We start from the raw sequence: 20,874 nt of genomic DNA, 5'->3' as shown, positions 1-20,874 counted from the left end.
CAGGGCCCTGCACCCCTGACCCACAGCTTCCTCAGGCTTTGTATCCTCCTTCTCCCATGGGGTGTGAGGGGGGTGAGCCTGGGGCTGCTCCCACATGTGTCGCAATATTTTGTTCTTGTCATCTGGTCACCCTAAGTATGTCTTACCCCTTCCTGGAAGGTCCCTTCTATTGGTTAAAATTACATGCCATTCATCCTTGACCTCTGTTGAAACTGCCAAACAGGGTGCCCAGTTACTACCAATAGTGATGTGAAGAAATGTCGATAAGGAGCTCATCTCAAATAGGCCACTTAAAAGCAACGATTTTCAGTCAAGCCAACCTTGGCAGGATTCAAAACATTGTTCTAGGAAAGCATTTGAATCCCGTTTTCAGGTATGAGCCATCCAGGCCCCTGGACCACTACTTTGAAAATTTAAAAATAAGATTCTTAAACTGAAAAAAGCCACCATTGTCCTTTTAAAAATTACAGATTGATCCATCCTCTTGTGTCATTTCAAATTCAACTAACAGATTTGAGTAAATGAAGACACAACAGAAACACGTTGAAATCTCTAAAGCCATGTAAAACCCGAAGGCATTAAAATTTATTAAATGATGCAATAACAACAGAATTCTTTATTTACAATAGCATTATTTAACATCAAATAAGCAAATAGCATCAGCAAAGCAATATTAACTTGCATAAATGTATTTAAAATTTCTCTGAATATATCTACCTTTGCATAAACTGCTCACACTAGAAATACAAACATCAATGCAGGTGAACAAGGTGATGTTCAGAGTCAACTCCGCTTTGAAAATAAATCACAACCTGAAACACTGTAAGCTTTCTCCTGAAGAACCATAGTTTATATATTGCTTAATTTTACCCTTGTATAATCTTTTCATATACACACATCTCAGATGCAACTTGATGAGGAACTGTACAAATAAAACCCACAACTGACAAAAAGGGGAAAAAAATTAAATGACAGTAAATGTTTGAAGAAATGTGTCCATCTCTATTCAGCAACATAAAGGTAAGTGATGATACACTTATTCCAAAATTGTACACAATTCACTATACAAATATAATACATCAGACAGCTAGGTAGGAATATACAAGACTTAAAAACCGATCTAAGGCATTATGCTAGATTTTAGCATTTTGAGGTTCTTGCACATAGCTTTACCTGTAGTAAGAAACTGAAAAGATTTTGTTTTAGTCTACAAAGAAACACCAGGGAGAAAATTCTAATTAAAATCAAAGCCACTACAGTAATTTTCTTTTGTGCAGAGAATACTTTTGCTCTTCGGCAGCATACTACCATACAAATACTAGAAAACTTGAAATTCACACCAACAATTAATGGCTTAAGTTGCATTTCAAAACTGATTGTGTATCTTTGGGTTTTGCAAGTGGAGCTGTGCCACCCATTTCATGTGTTAAGCCCATATGAACTCCATTTTAAAACATATATTAAAAAATGCATTATATAAACTGCAAAAACATTGCTTTCAATTAATACAGGCCAAAAGGGATATTGGTATGGGACGAAATTTTAAACTTTGAGTACAAATTAATTCATTGTAGCAAAACAGCTCACTTCACTTTTTAAACTTACCACATTACATGAACACTTAAATGGGTCATATGACCAAGTTTATGTATGTATACTTTTCACATTATGTGCCTTTCACATTTAGTAATATAAGTAGAACACTGATTATTTGTTCTGTTTAACAAAATCCAAGCACTTTCTCCAACAAATTTACTGTGTACAGAATGAGAAATACTGATAATGAAGGGAATTGATTTGGCTATTTATTTTTGTTTCTACAGTGATCAATATGATCTGAAGATTCCTTCACTCACTTTTCTTTTTAATTAGCTAGTCAAAAACTCAAAACACCAGAACCTAATTCTCAGCCAAAGTAGTAGGTATAATCTCCTTCCTTTTAAAATGGCAATGGGCGATGAAGTATCATAATCACAAATCGAATATAAAGGTTTGCAGATCTGTCATGAATAGGGACAAATTTAAACTACTCATTTTGTCCACCGTGAAAAAGATTAATCTATTGAAAGAAGTTAGGGTCGAGCATTGAAAAGGAATACAATACAAACAAAATTAGTTTAAAACCCATTTACATTTTGTGTTGTGTGAAGTTAAAGTCCCGCTAATTTATACAATTCTTATATAAATAAATTTAAATCAGGTATATAATGTATGTTTAATAAAAATGTCATCATATCAACGAGAATATGGAGCTCAGGCTGACAGCTACTTTAAAGTTTTCCACCAGAGCTAAACACGATGGCTCAGTTGACTAAATATTTCCTTTTAGAATTTGACATACAAAATGGTGACTGCAGAAAAGTGCTGTTTCCCTGTGTGTTATGAGTCCCTCTGAGTGGGAAACAAATGGATTCGCAGATTTCCTTGATTTTCAGGAAAATGAAAACATCATGGGAAACAACTCTTTTAAATCATCTTTAACATACTTTCTTCGGCTTTGTATAGATACCAACAGATACTTTGTACATTTTAACCCCCACTATAAATAAACAATCAAATTACAGGGAAAGAAACCTTCCACTCCCAAAAGGCATGGCTGATGAGATATTATAAAATGCACTGCATTTTAAAGGACATCCAAAATTTGAGTTCAGATAAGAAAGTGTGTGGATTGGGGGTCAGAAGAGAGAAATAGGAGGTCAAAAACATCAATTTCTTGGTATTTCAAGTCCTCAGAAACTGATGCCAGTTTAGTAAAAGATTATTCCAACCACAGTGGGCAAGAAAAAAAGTCACCTTAACAGTGGCTTGTTTAGTAACAGTTTCTCTAAGATTCATTAAGAAAGAATATAAACATACAAAAAATCAAGAATTGGTTCCTACAGTGGCTGCATATAATATAGGTTAGATAAATGACTTTATGAGCAGAATCACAAGTTGAAAAGTCTCAAGCCTACAAATTAGGTCTAAACAAGGCATTGTGATCCTTTACAAAACACTTTTTCAGGAGACACACACGGCTATGAAGATATCTAATTTAATACTGAAGTACCTCATTTGGAATCAACTCCACAACATGTATACCTCACAAAAAAATTATACAATTAAAACAGTTAAGTTCTCAACTTAAATTATTGCTTGTTTACATATAAAGTGGATTTTATGTACCTTACAAAACTTCCTCATAGTCCACACTGCTTTAAAAGAATTAAAAACGCATGATGGTAAATCTGTAGTGATATCTGCCGTAAGTTTTAAACAAATCATTATTTTCCCAGCTAAGGGATGGGGAATGGAAATTAACATATTTTAAAGCAGGTGCCTTTAACTCTTTTTGATATTATGCCTCAATTCTGCCACTACCATCACCAATAAATGCATTTGCATTGGAATTCATTGTTCAACAACTGGTTACGTACAGACTAAACTGCAGGTAACACACCTGGGAAATGAAAGGCTTACCTGTTCTTTTATCCTATTAAAAGAGGAGGAGGAGGAGGAAAAGAGGGCCGGGAGAGGCAGGCAGGAATTTAATTCCATAATAAGATAATGCATTTATATTTTTGGATTCATGATTTGCACTATAATTTTTTTTTTAAACTACCACCAAAAAAGCCCCTACTGAACAGCCCTCTCACAAGATGTTTTTAGCCAGTTTTATAACTTTAAACCCATTCAAAATTGATCTGTATAGTTTTCTACAAAGGTCCAGCTTTTCTATCTTTTCCTAAATCAAACCAACTGATTAGCTGTTTATTCCCCATACATTGTCCACACCCCTCACTAGCGTCCAACCCACTCCCAACCCCAAAATGCAGGCCTTAGTTCAAAACACTGATTTGCAGATGGAATTGAATCCTTTGCATGAGACTGAGTAGCCAGGGAAAACAAAAAGCAAGAAACCAAGGTCTAGAACTAAACAGGAACAGAACAAGAGCATGGTTGTTTTTCCTTAAATACATACATTTAAATACATTCAATCTGACATGGTTTATGAAAATTGCCTGTCAACATTTACTTCGCAGGAGAGATCTAAGTTGCACTAAGGTGAATGCAGTGAACAGACTGAGCAACTGTCTGTACGCTAGCTTCAGACTGTCAGAGAAGAGGCTGCTCTTCCAGCAACAACTGTTTTGACTCCACTCTGGAAGGCAGAGCTGAATCCTGTCTGCAGTGTTTAGCTGAGCTCGCTCCAGTAGAACTGGCTTGGCAGGTCAATTGGGTCAAAACGAATAGATGCAGGTCTTCAAACTGGTAAGTGTTTTGGGCTGGTGAGCCCAGGCAGCTGAAGAAAGGAGCAACCAGCAACCGTCAAGGTCAGCAATATTTCTGAAAAAAATAGGAAAAGGAAACAGACATCAATGAATTATCTCCAAGTGCTTCATGGATAGTGAGAAGACAGTCAAGAATACTAGGCATTGTACACATATGATGCATTTAAAAATACCAACCACCTGTACAGAACTCAGTCAAAATATACAAACTACAAGCCGGGTTCAAACATCATTGAAGGGACCAAATTTTCAAAACTGTTGAATGGGTGTTTATATTTGCAATTATCTATCTGTCTTGTGGGCTTTAAGGCTCCACTTTAGCCCCTGAGCAGGCACGTTATGTTAAACACTATTGGAACCAATGGGAGTTTTCACAGGCTTAAAGTTATGCAAAGGCTTAAGAGCTTTGCTGGACTGTGGCTAAATCTCTGTTTATGCGCACGCGGACACACACGCACACACACACAGATGGAAAATTAGGTGGCCAGCTTTGAAAATCTGTCCCTACAGATTTAAGTTGACAAAGCAAGACATTTCATGTGTGTGTGTTGATACTGAATGGTCTTTGATCTTTCAGGCGTGTGCAGGCAGAACTGTCAGTGAAGGCAATGGGAGTTTGCCTGCACAAGAACTACAAGTTAGACCACATCCTTAAATCATTCGGATTTGTCTAAATAATGCAGTCCTCATGATCACTAAGATCACCCAATATTTGGAGACTGTGAATAACAAGGTTGTTTAATGAGAGAGTTTATCTCAACCCTGAAATCTATGGTTGTAACCAGACCCTTTATTCACAATTTTCTTGATGTTTCACTTTTAAAGTGTTATAAAATTAATAAAAAAGGAGTGAGAGAAAGGAAAGGTTTCAACTAGCAAGGCACAGAGTTCAGGGCTTCTTCGGATTCAATAGCCTGGCATAGTAAGCAGGGCTCAAATTGGGCCTTTTTTTTACAGGGAGGAATCCCAGCTGTCCCTTATGTTTTGAAGAAAACAATGAAAACGTTAAATACGTGCAAAGTGGTGCTGTGATGTTTGCCCAAACTTGCAGAGAGCCTGAAACAACAGGGTATTAACACAAATAGCCAGCTACAATAATTTAAATGTCAATATTGTTAACTATTTCACTGCGGCTCACAGCCAATAGGAATGGAGAGGGCTGATCGTAGAATGAAGATCTGCACCAGGGGTCGGCAACCTTTCAGAAATGGTGTGCTGAGTCTTCATTTATTCACTCTAATTTAAGGTTTTGTGTGCCAGTCATACATTTTAACATTTTTAGAAGGTCTCTTTCTATAAGTCTATATATTATATAACTAAACTATTGTTTTATGTAAAGTAAATAACATTTTTAAAATGTTTAAGAAGCTTCATTTAAAATTAAATTAAAATGCAGAGCCCCCCTGACTGGTGGCCAGGACCCGGGCAGTGTGAGTGCCACTGAAAATCAGCTCGTGCCGCCTTCGGCACACGTGCCATAGGTTGCCTACCCCTGAGCTGCACAATCTAGTGAGAGTGTCATTTCATTTTGATACCTTCAGTTGGTGGCACCCTGGAAAGTACCTTTTCTCTTTTTCTTCACAGTCTGACCCACTGAGATGATAGGCAAAAATGGAAAAGGAGAGCCCTGGGAGATGTATGAACCATTAAGGGGAAGCTAATCCTGCAGAGTCTGCTGACTAGCCCTGGGCCCTCTGAAACTAAGGTCTGGTCTGTTTGGTTGTGGTTTTGGGGCTACACAGCTTCCTCCTTCACTCAAGTGGCTGCTGCTACTCCCTCTCGAGGAGGCTGTCTATGGACGCAGGCAGATATCACTGCATCATTTACTTTTTCAAACTCTTCTTTGCAAGGCTGGAAATAGCATTTTCAAATGAAAGCTTAGATTCTGAAAAGATCACATGCCTCAGAGAGCCAGCGTAAGGATCCATGGGTCTAGAATCTGGGTCTGTGCAGCCAGGGACAACTGACAGTCCCACTGTGCCACCTCCAAGAACCACTGTAGAGATTAGGCACTGCAAGAAGTGCAGCCCAAAGGGTCCAGAGTTACAGCACCCTGCACCCTGTGATTGGTTAAGCACACTATCTAACCCTGCATGGAGCAGACTTCCAGACTGTACATTGCTTTCTGGTCTCTAGCCTCCAACTCCAGCCTGATTCTTGCCTCCTGGTTCCAGCCTGGTAACTATCTCTGGTCTCTGATCCAAATCTAACTTTGATCCTGACTCTTGCTTATCAATCACAGCTCTAGTGATACCCTGATCCCTGCTTGCTGACTACTGCCTCGTGGGCTGCCCTCAATTAGTGGACATCAGCCCAGCTGGGATTACTAGATCAGACCGCCTATGTCCCGGCACTTTACAGCCAGGGCCCTAGGTTTGTGTCTGTTCATCAATCCAGCCCTGCCTGTGGGTACAGCTGAACCTCTGTGAGGGGGAGTTGAGCCTGAGGAGCCCAGTGAAATCCAACAGAGCACAAGTGATCAAACTGTGAACATACATATAATCTATTAAGTGAAAACATCACACACACTCCCCCCATTTGAGCTCTGGCTATTAGGAGTTAACTTCGCTTGGTGGTTATTCTTAGTACACGGTGACAGTGTACACTGCAACAGTATTAGCACATTTGTTTGTCATTTTGCGTCCATAAAGTAAAAATTCATAAGGAATCATGTCACTACACTTTTGGTGTAGCCACTTCGCTAAGTGAGGATTTAAAAAATATTGCAAAAAAGTACCCAGCCCACATTGGGCCAAATTTATTCTAGTAATTCCAAAGGACTTTTGCAGAGGATGAATTTGTTTCACTGTGACATAATAAAGATTAAGCCATGTGAGTAGGAAAAATATATATACAAAAGGAGAAAAATTATGGATATATATAGCTGTCCAACATCTTGAGAGATGAAAAGCGTCATGACAAAGTTGGTCCGTCAGTGGTGCTTAGCAATGGTATAGGAAGAGAGCCCTATGCACAAGCAGCAAATCTTCCCAGAGTGGCTACAGGTCCACTTGCCAATATGATGCTATAGCGAGGAGGTGTGGCTTCCCTCAGACATGGAGGGAACGCCGCAAGCCACCTGGTGGGCAGAGCCAGGAGGGCCCCGCTCCACACACGTGCAGGGCAGAACAGGAAGGGGAATTATAAAAGGCCAACCCAGTAGCTCAGTTGGGGGGGGGGGGGGGAGCTGCCGAAGGAGACAGACACTTCTTCCCTGCTGCTGGAGGGGGATGCCAAGGAGAACCACTGCTATCCTGGAGACCAGCCTGAGCTTCCAAGGGCCCTGCCACTCCCAACGCTGAGGAGCTGCTGCTGCTACACTTGGTGTATCTCGGGAAGACTGAGAATGATCCCTGGACACGGGTACACCCGATGGGGAGAGTAGGAAGCAGCCCAAGAAAACCAGGCAACAGTCTGGTTGACAGCTGGCCTCAGCTGTGTTGCGGATGGATCCCGCTGACCCAGTGGTGGACCGCTCTGCCACTGTTAGGGCCGTGGGACATGATGGAGATGGATGGGCCTCGTCCCCCCTGCTACCCCATCCTGGGGTGGCAGTACTCCCCCCTCCTTAGGCCAGGAGGCCTGCGCTCCTTAGGAGTCCATACCGGAGCTCCATAGACCATGCGTGGCACTCCCCACTACCAGAGCCCCACGGACTGCGTGTGGCGCTACCCCCCCACCTGAGCTCCACGGACCACACGTGGCACTGCCCCCTGGTGCTACAGCTCTGTCTGACTCAGTCAAAATGTGGGCAGGAAAAACTAAGGCAGAAGGAGCTGTGGATCTCGGTTATAATCTCTGCTTTTTTGTTTGAGCAGACAGGGATGCCCATGACCACCTTTAATGCTGCTTTCAACAGCTATGAAGTTTGTGTGATGTGGTGCATGGTTTCAAGACCTGAGACTCTGCGCAGGCGACTCTATGGCAAGCGTTAACACCTAAAGGAATGAATAATATTTAATGCACTTTATTTCAGTGAGGCAGGTCTGCGTAAAGTCTAACAAGTCAATTCTTCTAAGAGTGAGGATATAGGAAATGTGGCGGCTTTGATGAGAGAAAAGGAACACTAGAGGTAAGATATGGTAATTAACAAAGCAGCCACTAGATGGTGCTTTGGGATCAAACTACAGAAGAACAATCCCTGTTTAATATATGGTATTCTGACTGCATATTGGAAGTTTGAGGGTACCAATATAGTTTTCATATGGTTTTAAATCCAAGTACATTTAATCATTTCTGATTTAAAGTCTCCTGGGCAAGGACATTTCTACTGATACTGACCATTTTTTTTTATATTTGTGTGGGTTTCCACTGATTTGATGTTTGGATCACACAGAGAAAATATTATACTTTGTCTCCAATCACACCAGGTCCCAGAATATCATGTTTGTTGTAACAAGATTTCTTTGAAGCCGAGCAAGGTTATTTTCTATGAAGAACCTTCCAGTGAGGGGACATTTATAAAATCCACCTCATTTACCTGGCTACTGTCCAAGAGGACTACAGTAGCTTCTCTTCAATACCCTACTGCCTGGAATGCAAACTTACTTTTGTCCCAAGTGCTAAGTACTTCATCAACTGGAAATTTGTGACTAGTCAGCTCAGCACCTTCAAGCTCTCCTTGAAGCAAGTACTGTCTAAAATAATACTTGAAATTGTTGCTCTAAGTACAACACAATGAAAGAGGAGTAACACTTAAACAACACGACACTTGAGGTTAAATAAGTAGCAGCGGACATACAAACCAGCAGCGAGGCTTCCCTCCTTCTTCTTGTATCATTGTTCCGGAAAAAGCAAATAAACTATGAATAAAAGTTTGATTAACTTAATAGTCTATTTGTTACCTCAACAGATGTTAATGGAAAAATACAGAATACAGATGTAACACACCATTCGGGATCTAAACTAGGATCCTTAATATAGATGTCACCACCAGCTAAATTAAAAATAAAATTTACTGTAAAAGCCTTTAAAAAAATACCATCCAGAGAAAGAATGATTAAGTCACTGGTTATCCAAAAGAAAAACTACTAGTACCCTAGCTATCTTCTGCTTCTTTAAACAATAAGACACCTGTACACATTTTAGTCCTTCAAATATTCATGGTTTAGTTGAGTGTGTGTGTGTGTGTGTGTGTGTGTGTCTGTGTCTGTGTGTGTGTGTGTGTTATTTCTTACCCGAGATGCATCTCCCTCCTGCTTTATCATATCCATTCCAGGCAGCTGGTTTGGAAAAAGATTGCCTCCCCTCATAGCAGGATCATTAACCTAGTTAAAATGAGATATTGAAGCAGATTAATTCAAAAGTATGTCAGGGAATTTAAAGGGAATGTAAAAAGAGAACATTAGAAACTAATAAGCCATGGTCCAAAGGTACATTATCTCCCGCCTCTGAAGAGAAGTTAGGGTCAGAGAAGTGCCTATGTAAAAATGACACTTTTCTTACTCAGAGTGTGTGTGTGCGTGTATCTGAGTCATATTATCTTATTTGACTGACCAAAATAAATAAATAAATTCTTTCCTGGTATTGTCATCTTGTACATGTTTTCTTAACCTGCTCTATTTATTAAGTTGGTGTCATTCTAAGAGGAGCTATCTGCTGGGAAGGGCTTGAAGCTATGAGCTACCTGCTATCTTCCGAATCTCACTGACAGAGGCAGTTGTTACTGCTGCACCTACATACCACAACACAGCTTTTGGAAGGAAGTACAAAGAGAAATCATGGGTACTGCATCCCATTAACATTGATTAGGGAAAAGAAGTTTTCTGTCTCCTCTCCTCCCCAGAGCCTACTGGCTGCTGGGAGGATGAGGTTCTTTCACTACACTACCCTTCACCATAGTTTTGGCTGCAGCAAGGGGAGAAGAGGGACTGGCATCCACTAATCCCTTAGTCTCCCCTTCAGAGTGGTCTCTGTTGCTATTCATTGGTTTGCCAAGTAGAAACAAAGCGATGAGCAGCATGGACAGTGGAGCATTTGCTCTAAAGAGCCAGGAAGACAATCCTGCATGGTTTACAGGCAGTTCACGTTCAGAAAGTTGTCTTTTCCACTAGAAGGGTTAGAAGCTTAATTATTTTTAGCATGAAAGTTTAAAATCTGCAGAAATTGATGGTTGAAGCCCCTACACTTGTCAGGGAAGGTTTTCCCATCTCAATTACAAGCAGGGGAATGGATTTTTCAACCCTTTACTGAAAAATTACAATTCAGAAGATACTGAACTGTGCTCTGAAAGAAAGGGCCTGGAGAGTGTTGTAACATTCTTCTGTGTTTGGGTTAAACAACTGCATTTGTACATGAAGAGTATTTCCTGTCATTGACAACTGTGCAGTAGAAGATTTGTTATAACATGCAAAGGCTGAATATGTGAATTCTTTTCTATTTTGTTCCAAAGTGCGGGAAAGGAACTGGAAAACAATTTAAACTGAGAAAAATCAAATCACATCCAAATGAATGCAAAACAAATATTTGTAACAAAAAAAGCAATATGATTTATGTATGGGTAAGATTTATATTGTCACTGCAGAGGCAGTACAGCTATGGAAAAACAAGCTGGCTCTAGTCTGCCTTGCACAATATCAACACAATCATCAGTCATGTTCCAACTGCAGAATTATTATTATTGCCACCAGTGATACCAGCATTCTAGTTTGCAGTGTTGGCAGTTAGAAAAATAATTTTTAGCTTTATAAATGAAAGACATTTTATTTGGAAATTACTGAAAGAAAAAAACCAAAAATATAATTTTTACACAGCAACCAGGGACAACCTTTCAGAAGTGATGTGCCGAGTCTTCATTTATTCACTCTGATTTAAGGTTTCGCGTGCCAGTAATACATTTTAACATCTTTAGAAGGTCTCTTTCTATAAGTCTATAATATATAACTAAACTATTGTTGTATGTAAAGTAAATAAGGTTTTTAAAATGTTTAAGAAGCTTCATTTAAAACTAAATTAAAATGCAGAGCCACCCGCACCAGTGGCCAGGACCCAGGCAGTGTGAGTACCACTGAAAATCAGCTTGCGTGCCGCCTTCGGCACCCGTTGCCATAGGTTGCCTACCCGTTATAGACTAACAGACGTTTTCGAGCATGCTCTTTGTTGCTTTTTTTTTTACAGATCCAGACTAACATGGCTACCCCTCTGAATTTTTACATAGTAACTCTTCTGATGACAATTGCCATTTAATCAGAGAAACAAGGTGACATAGAAATTAATAATTTTTACATTCAGCTGAAGGTTCTTCCAGAGCGTTACAGATAATGCCATAAAAAGACAGGTCTAATTGTGTTACTAGGTATTAAACCCAAATAAAAGCAAAAAGTGGACAAATCTGCAATCCGTTTGCTCTGAAGCAAGTTACCATGCCTTCCTGCCAACTGAGCTGAGCCAGGTGCAACATTCGCAATGAGGTCTCTAACCATTTCCTGACTCCTTTGTTTGATTCTAGATGTAGGATACCCCAGATACCTTGAAACAATTTTTTGAAAACAAATTCTTAGCAAACAGCAGGCCAGTTTTGACTTTGGCAGTAATGCATCTGTGTGGACTAAGAAAGTTAACACCGAACAGAGCAAACCTTGAGTAGACAGCTAGTTAATGGTTCATTTAACATATTGCAAAGTCTCTCCTGCACTGCTGCAGAAATTTTAAGCTGGTTCTCAAACATCCCAGTAAATAAATCTGTACACGACTCAAAATTCCAAACAGGAATCACTAGCCCCATGCTTTAAACAAAAATAGGATGGTTTGGCAAAAATGAGTAGAGAGAGTAGAGTGGAAAATCAAATCTGTAAAGAAAGCTCTGGCCAAATAAATGCTTCCTTCTCTCCTCCCCCTCTTCTTCCTACCTCCTTTAGCATTGCAAGAAATTGCAACCACTTGCTCTGCCTCAGTGGCTTGGTAGGCAGACTTTAAAAAATGCTGTAATTCGTGAGACTGGGATTTTGAAATAACCTTGAAATTCTTGTTCCCCAGATAATGAGAGGGTTTAAATGTTTATTTTGAGTACCATCAACAGCTAGAGGGTTGGTGTGTCACTGATGTTAATAAGGAACAGATGAAAACCCTTAGGACTCCTCTAATAGCATAAAGCTCTGGCTTGGAGAAGTGACATTCACTTAGATGAAACACAAGAGAAGACCTTCCACCTTTCTCTCACTATTGTCCCCTTCGAATCTCTACTCCCATATTCCATTGCTTTAATTAGTTTTACTGCACTGAACATTATTTGGAACTTGTGTGTTGTATAAGTGAAATTTCAGTCCCCAACTACCGTATTGTTTGATAATTTGAAACAATCTTTTTCTCAAGCCCTTTTTAGTTTAATGTGTGAATTTCATCATGGAGATTCGTATGGACAAAACTGAAAGTAAAATGTTATTTTACTGGTTATGTATATCTTAAAGGGGAAAATTGCGTTCTACATAACAGCTCCAAAGAAAAGTACATGTGTAAAGCTCTTCAGGGTGTAAGAATAGAATTAGCTACCTGCCTTAGCTACATTACATTATAAACAGTGTGAATTTTGTGCTCATGACAGTTGCTAGATTAACAGTCCTTGAGGCTGAAGTTCTATTTATCCATAGAGCAGGTACTGCATGGACAATGACAGCTTAATCATCTCCAAAACACTACTGTGGCAATGTGCCTCATCCTCATCCACAGAAAATAGCTTTATGCCCATTCTGTCCTTGGCTCCATTGCTGAGATGATTAATAAGGGAACCAATAAGTGTCAACTGTGCTGTGGAAACCCATCTATTGGGAACTGAACTAGACCAGTGGTTCTCAAAGCTGGTCTGCCGCTTGTTCCGGGAAAGCCCCTGGCGGGCCGGGCTGGGTTTGTTTACCTGCCGCATCCGCAGGTTCAGCTGATCGCGGCTCCCACTGGCCTCGGTTTGCCGCTCCAGGCCAATGGGGGTGGCGGGAAGCGGCGCGGGCCGAGGGATGTGCTGGCTGCTGCTTTCTGCAGCCCCCATTGGCCTGGAGCGGCGAACTGCAGCCAGTGGGAGCCACGATCAGCTGAACCTGTAGACGCGGCAAGTAAACAAACTGGCCCAGCCCACCAGGGGCTTTCCCTGAACAAGCGGCAGACCGGCTTTAAGAACCACTGAATTAGATCATCAAATTTACTCCACAGAAACTATGGAGCAATCAAGCAGATGCTAACTACTGTGGAGCTGGATCTGAATCAGAAATCCAGATGTGAAAGGTGCATTAGTCATCTAGTCCTTTGAATGCAGTGCTAAAACTGAAGCTTTTCTTTTTAACATACCATTTTCAAAATAAGCTAGCTGTTACAGTCAATCTCAGCTTCCCAGAAAAACTACAAGTCAAGTAAATCCTCTAGCTGTGGTCTCAGGTCCTTAAATTCTCACCTGCTCAGGACCCATGGAGGACAACCCTGATGTAGGCACAGAGGTCGCTGAGGTCATGCTGATCTGCCCTGTCATCTGGTTCATGTTGTTCATGCCACTTGTGTTGGTTGCCATGGATACACTGATGTTCATGTTGTTATTGTACATGCTGGTGTTTGCTTGCTGCCCAAAATGTGGAGGGGACTGTTGTGAAAACATGCTATATCAAGGAATGAAAAAAAGCCACGTGTCAGACTCAGAACGCTGACACCACTAAGAAATCACTCTCTCAGAATATTTCTCAGACTAAAATTTATACATGCAATATACACTAACTTCCAAGGACAGCTGCTTTGCAGGCATCAGCGGGCTATATTTTCAAACTTGAAGGCCTGATGTCTGTGCACTAAAATTGCATGCCTTTGCCCACATGCAGAATTAATGTGGCTAAGTGTACCAATCTGTTGTACGTGCATAATAGCAACTTATATGTCTTGCTTTCTACTTGCTATGTAGGTCTAAAGCAGCTTGAGATGAGGAATTTTTGGAGGGGATGTAAAATACCAGTTCCCCCCAACTATTATCATCATAGTAGAGGGGAATCAAGTATATTTAGCATCTGGACTGGTAAGTTTTCATGATCATTTTGCATGCTTATTGTAGGAGGCCATTTGCACACATGAATATCAGATTTGAATGCATGATTACAGCAAGTGGACTCAAGTGTAGGCATGCAACTGTGCTGAAATTTTTGCTGACAGACTTCAAGCGTAAGGTTTTGAAAACCTGGCCCGCACAGCATAAAGTCTAGGGCAGACGTCTTTCACATTTATGAACAAGACCTTGGAATAACTGAAGAACCATGAACTGTGGAAGATCCCCTCCCAAGCCTTATACAAAATCCAGTGTGTGTAGGAGCAGAATTTCTACTCAAAGTGGAAGTCACATTAAAGCTTTTCACCACATCTTATATGCATTACACTATTTACACATCAGCCCTTTCTCTGCATAGTAAACAGGCACTAAAGCAGTATAACTAAGGCATCTTTATTAGCAGTAGATTTTTAATACACAGAATAAAACAAAATTTAAAAATTACATAAGGGGTCTATTACAGTAGAATGAATGTAAAATGTCTAGAAAGCAGGGTAAAGACAAAATGTAAATACTTCCTCTTGTGAACACTAATTGAGATAAATACAAAGCAGAATTTAATAATGAAACTATGGCATTTGTATTTTTGTACATTTACCTGTTTCCACCCATATTTCCTTGTGCCCACCCATTCATCTCTGTAGAAGACTGGTAGGCAGGAGTAGCCTGAGACTGCTGTATCATAGGACTCTGAGTATGAGCCATTCTCGGGGACATCAGTGGACTCTGGGGAGTGGTAGCCCCTGTGAAGCCTGGATCAGGTTGTTGACTTATTCCTAAAGAATAAAACAGGATTTTTAGTCATTGTACGTTGTAAATGGATACAAACCAAAGTCCTGATTTTGCGGAGATATCTATGTGGACAGATGCTTATGCCTTTGCGGCTTCCCATGGATATCCACTGGAATCCACATGGGTGGACTCTAACTCAGGATCTGAGTTAACATCAGGACATTACCAACTAAACGCTACATACATAACCTTCTAAAAAATCATTTCACAGCTTCACTTTGGCTAACTGTATTCCTTACTGAACATTATGGTGACAAAATGGAAAATCAGCCTTTAGTGGAAATCAGGAACATTATAATAAATAAAAGCCATTCTTCTTCACAGTCTCTATAAAAATGTTGTGCACTAGCTCCTAACTACACCACGCCTAAAATCACCTTAATTATGACACCATCTTTTAACATAGAACCATAGAATGTCAGGGTTGGAAGGGACCTCAGGCTCAAAGCAGGACCAATCCCCCGACAGATTTTTGCCCCAGATCCCTAAACGGCCCCCTCAAGGATTGAACTCACAACCCTAGGTTTAGCAGGCCAGTGCTCAAACCACTGAGCTATCCACTGAGCTCTTTCTACAATGTTCTTGTAGCCATGTTGGTCCCATATTAGAGAGCGACAAGGTAGTAGATGAGGTAGTATCTTTCGAAAGTGTCTCTCTCTTCCCAGTGGAAGATAGTCCAATTAAAGATATTACCTCACCTCTCCTCTTTTAACATTCAGAATCAAATTTTCAATAAGCTTCTGTAAGTTTCCATAACATTTGTGTTTGTGTCCTTTTGTGCATGCAAAACAGGTAATGTCATTTTGAACGATTAGTTCATTCTGCACAGTCAGAGCTTGTTTATGTGCAAAGATTCACTGGTTTAACTTAAGGTGTGATTTTACTGATTTAAAAGGCTAAACTGGCACAAAAGTCTGCATGGACACATAGGGTATGTCTACACTGTAATAAAAGATCATGGCACAGCCCCGGCTGGGCTGGATCAGTTGACTCAGGTTCATGGGGCTTGGGCTGTGAAGCAATACAACTCCAGTGTGGACGTTTGGGCTTAGGCTGGAGCCTGGAATCTGAGAGCCTGGGAAGAGAGTGGGTCTCAGAGCCCAGGCTCCAGCCCGAGTCTGAATATCTACATTGCTATTTTTAGCCCTGTGAGACTGAGTTAGCTGATCTGGGCTCCGAGATTTGGTGCCGAGGGTTTTTTATTGCAGTGTAGACATATTCTTATTTTCTTTTAAACCAAGCTTTTTTTGCTTTACTTTAAGTCAATCATGAACAGGTTTAAACTAGACCAAAATAAGCCACTCTGGAAATGAGAAATAAGAATATCCACACTGGGGTTTCCACTGGCAAAACAAAAATCAATGAAAACTTGTGTTTAGACAAGGCCAATATATATTACAAAACGTGTCAAAGGCACCCGTGCATTTCAAATCAACATTACCAAACAATTGCAAATTAACAGAATGTAACAGAATTGCCTGCTTGCCTTCACAGTGTAAAACTGCTCAGAAGGCTGAAACATGTACAGCAACATTCGACATTGCAAGCAAGTTAACTAAAATCTCTATTCTTGTAATATTTACAACAAAAAGAGTTTAAAAATAAACTAAAACATTTTGTGATGTACAGAAAAAATGAAACTCCACCAAATACAAAGACACCCATTAAAACAGTTTGGTCCCAATTTTCTCCCTCACCACAAATCTTTATAATTTTCAATCAAAACATTTTTCCTTTTTGATAAAATTATCATCTGAATCTTGGCCTGGACTGTAATAAAAATTCACTTCTGGTGACCTGTAAGTGTGGAAATCCATAGCTTAAAAAGGCACAGTCCTATCCATAGTAAGTGAAAAGAAGTCTCCCACATGGTATTCTTTTAACCAAAAAAATGAGCAGAAAATGTCTTGTCAGATTATACTGTATGCACAAATAGATATCTTAATGCTCAGAGAGGAAGCATGGTCCAGTGAAGAGGACTCTGGACTGGGAGTCAGTAGATGTGGGATCTACTCCCAGCTTTTCCACTGAAACTGTGCATGACTGTGGGCAAGTCATAACTTTTCTGTACCTCAGTTTCCCCATCATAAAGTGGGGATAATAAGGCTTAGTTGCCTTTGTAAAGCAATTTGAAATCAATGGATGATATACTACTCAGTAGAAACTGGTGTCAAGAATAACACACCGGAATAAGAGATAGGGAATTAAAAAATTCAGCATGAGGTAGAATGAATTTTTGTTAGTTATATCAGCAGAACATGCACATAATACCTATAACTGTTACATGGGAAGAGGAAAGGTCAAGGCTATGCAGTAGTAATAAGTTGTATCTGACCTGTCCACCCCCAGAACAAACCTGAAGACTGCTTAGTTAAACACAAGGGCATAAAGACATTGGCGGCTATATGCATATAAGTTTGGACATAGGGAGGGGGAAGTCTTTTCTGATACTAAGGTAAATTCAATTAACTAAAAGTCAACAGCTAAGCTGTTAATTTGACATTAATACATGCACAAAAATATTAAAAGTCACATACCTAATGTTAACTAATCTCTCAAGATCAACACATAAAAACAAATCAATATAACGATGATATAAAGGGATTATGAACAGTTTTGCTTTTAAATGATTTTTTACACAACTTCACTCTGTCCACCAATACTGACAACAATTAGCATATTTTTATTCATCTTCACTGCTGGAGTATATATTGATTTATTTGTTTCGGTCAGAATCCAAAGCCTTTCAAGCCCCCTTGTATAAATATAACAATATTTATATTTGTGTGTTTATACACACACTTCTGCCATTCAGCAAAGAAGATCTGCACTCAGAGAGAAGATGGTACCTGAGCTGAGAAACTGGCAGGTATTGTACTGCCTTTGGGGACTCATGACAGGCCCAAAGTGTCCTCTCATATTTCCCATCATTCCCTCATTAACCAGATTCATCTGGGAGCCATGCAAGGAGCTGTAAAAGAGGAGCTATGACCCAGGACTGGGGGACACTGGGGAAAAAGAACTGGTGAAAGGTGTTGGGGATGTAAGTCTAGTACCATAGTTTGGAGGAAATGGAAACTGCTGTGCATTTGCCTGCGGAATCCGTGGGTTGCTCATGGTTGCTGGTATGCCACCAGAGGCCACCATGCTTGGTGACATATTCAAACTCTGTCCTCGCATCATCAGAGTCCGCTGTTGCACCTGCTGTTGCTGATGCATCTGTCGTTGCCTCAGGTGCTGGCTCAGTATCTCCCTCTGCCTCTGGGCCAGCATCTGTGCATTGATAGGTGCCTGTAGAGAAAATAACAACTGTGAATCAATACATAATATTAAATACAGAGGCATCTCTATGGGAATGACTCATAACATTCAAGTTCCTTTCCTCACCATATGCCTAACTATAAAATTAGATGGAAGATGAAATTCCTAGCATTACTTCTGACATGTGCTGAAGAATTTCAAAACTGAAGTAGAGATTAACACAGATAATTTTAGTACTACAAGTTTAAGATTACAAATTACTGGAATGAATTGTTCCACTCAAACTGCCTTTTCCCTAGGAGGTGAGGAACTCAGGTTAAAATGTAGATTTGTCACCATTCCTTCCTCACTCCCAGGAACCAAATTACCACACAGGTTAGAGATGGAAAAGGACCTTAGGAGTCCAACTTCCACAAGTTGTTTTTGTTTTTTAAATCTGGAAATAAATACTCTAACTTAGGGTTGTATTGTTTTGTTTACAGTCTTTGCCTTATGATTTATTACTTGTATTTACTATGTATTATTGACATATTTAAATTGAAGAGTCTAGGTTTCAGGAGAAACTAAACTTGGGACAAGTGGAAAATGCAGTAAACAAAACCAAAGTACCTTCAGTATTAGCTCCCTCACCTGTGTGGGTACTCCAGGTCTCAGAGACAGGTTCATATTGGAGACGCTGCTGATTTGATTTATCAGTGGCTGGCGATTCTAAACCAACAAAATGAAAATGAAGGTAGAAGAAGAATGCTAAACAAGGGAACCTGCATGCAAAAGGAATACAAACAAAAATTCTGCAGGCCTTGCAGGTTCTGGCGGACAGTCTCAGTTAAGTATTCATTGTTTTAGCTGCCCAATTCCCATTAATGTAAAAAAAAAAACACACACCCTCACGCTTCAAGGAGACAATATGCCATATGATCTACAGTAACTCCTCACTTAATGTTGTCCTGGTTAATGTTGTTTTGTTGTTACGTTGCTGATCTATTATGGAACAAGCTCATTTAAAGTTGTGCAATGCTCCCTTATAGCGTTGTTTGGCAGCTGCCTGCTTTGTCTACTGCTTGCAGGAATCTCTGGAAGAGCAGCCCCTCCTTGAGGGGATTAGAACAGGAGGGGGGGGCAGCAGCACCCCCCCCAATCAGATCCCCTAAGTTCCCTGTAAGGTGCGTGGCTCTGCAGCTGCCCAGCAGCAGTTCGGCTGTCCCTCCCCCCACTGCCTTGTTGCTCCTCTGCCTTGGAGCTGCTCCCAGGAGCTTCCTGCTTGCTGTGGGAAGGGGAGAGGGGTGCTGATATCAGGATATCCCCTGCTCCTGCCCACCCCTCCGTACCCCCTCTCAGGGCCGGCTCCAGAGCCCAGCGGGGCAAGCCCTTTCCCGGGGGGGCGCCAGGCTGGGCCGGCGGACCTGCCGCAGTCATGCCTGCGGGAGGTCCACCGGAGCCCCGGGAGCAGCAGACCTGCCGCAGGCATGACTGCGGAGGGGACGCTCGGCCGGCGGCTCCAGTGGACCTCCCGCAGGCATGACTGCGGCAGCTCAACCGGAGCCGCCAGACCAGCAAACCGCCCGCAGCTGCGGGAGGTCCAGCCGAGCCGCGCGACCAGCGGACCCTCCGCAGTCATGCCCGCGGGAGGTCCGCTGCTCCCGCGGCTCCGGGGCGCCTCCCGGGCATGACTGCTTGGGGCGGCCGAATTTGTAGAGCTGCCCCTGCCCCCTCTCCACAAAGCAGAGGAGGGAGACAGGGCTTGGGGACAGAAGGGGGGAAGCTTGCTGGAAGCTGTTGCTTCCTGTCTGATCTGCTTAAAAGGGCAACGTACTTGAAGTGTGGTCAGTGTACTTAAAGGGGCAATGCACGCCTCTCTCTCTCTCTCTCTCTCACTCATGCATGCACCTCCAGCACTTTGGAATGTCAGCACCTGTGCAGCCCTGCATGTGCTGTCTGGAAGAGGGAGTGGTGCGCTCCAGCTGGATAGCATGGGCTTATCATCATGTTCAGTTTTTGCAGCGTTTGTAGCTACTGCCCTGCATCTATTGTTTCCTCCCTCCTGCCTCAGTCCATGCTGCCTTGTAGAGTGTGAGGCTACATTAACAACAGCGTATTAACCCTTGAGGGCTCAGCCAAGTGCTAGTTCATCATTTAGCAGCAAGGCATTCCCTGGGAAATATCCCACCCTCTTCCACTCTCTGACTCCTCCACCTCAACCAAGCTTCACAATAATTCATTGCATGTCTTTTGTCTGGTGAAAAAAATGTCCCTGGAAACTAACTCCCCCCATTTACATTAATTCTTATGGGGAAACTGGATTCACTTAACATCGTTTTGCATAAAGTCGCATTTTTCAGGAACATAACTACAACGTTAAGTGAGGAGTTACTGTTTATGGTACAGCAGCCTGAGACATTCCAAATGCAATGCCTTTAAAACTCTTATCTCTTATGTGCTTATAATTAAATTATTAGCATTTTCTCTAAGCTAGACTTTATCCTGATGTTTAAGCTGTAAATGATCTGAATGTAATGTGCATGACATTTTTTGTTCTAT

General features: G+C 41.2%; 1 protein-coding gene across 2 annotated transcripts in view; it reads right to left on the bottom strand.

Moving 5' to 3' along the window:
• Positions 1 to 557: 557 nt before the first annotated feature.
• Positions 558 to 20,874, bottom strand: part of NCOA2 (nuclear receptor coactivator 2) — a 272,820-nt gene continuing 252,503 nt past the window's right edge. For both annotated transcript variants that reach the window (XM_045004855.1, XM_045004854.1), the window contains exons 18-23: positions 18,967 to 19,044; positions 18,132 to 18,366; positions 14,882 to 15,059; positions 13,651 to 13,849; positions 9,452 to 9,541; positions 558 to 4,329 (exon numbers count right to left, since the gene is read on the bottom strand). In XM_045004855.1, coding sequence (XP_044860790.1) covers positions 4,318 to 4,329; positions 9,452 to 9,541; positions 13,651 to 13,849; positions 14,882 to 15,059; positions 18,132 to 18,366; positions 18,967 to 19,044 — 792 coding nt within the window. In that variant the 3' untranslated portion in view covers positions 558 to 4,317. The remainder of the gene's footprint in view (positions 4,330 to 9,451; positions 9,542 to 13,650; positions 13,850 to 14,881; positions 15,060 to 18,131; positions 18,367 to 18,966; positions 19,045 to 20,874) is intronic.

Source organism: Mauremys mutica, chromosome 2, assembly GCF_020497125.1.
Source record: "Mauremys mutica isolate MM-2020 ecotype Southern chromosome 2, ASM2049712v1, whole genome shotgun sequence".
NCBI classification, from domain to species: Eukaryota; Metazoa; Chordata; order Testudines; family Geoemydidae; genus Mauremys; species Mauremys mutica.
The sequence above is the reverse complement of the archived record's forward strand: the minus strand, read 5'-3'. Positions and strand labels throughout refer to the sequence as shown.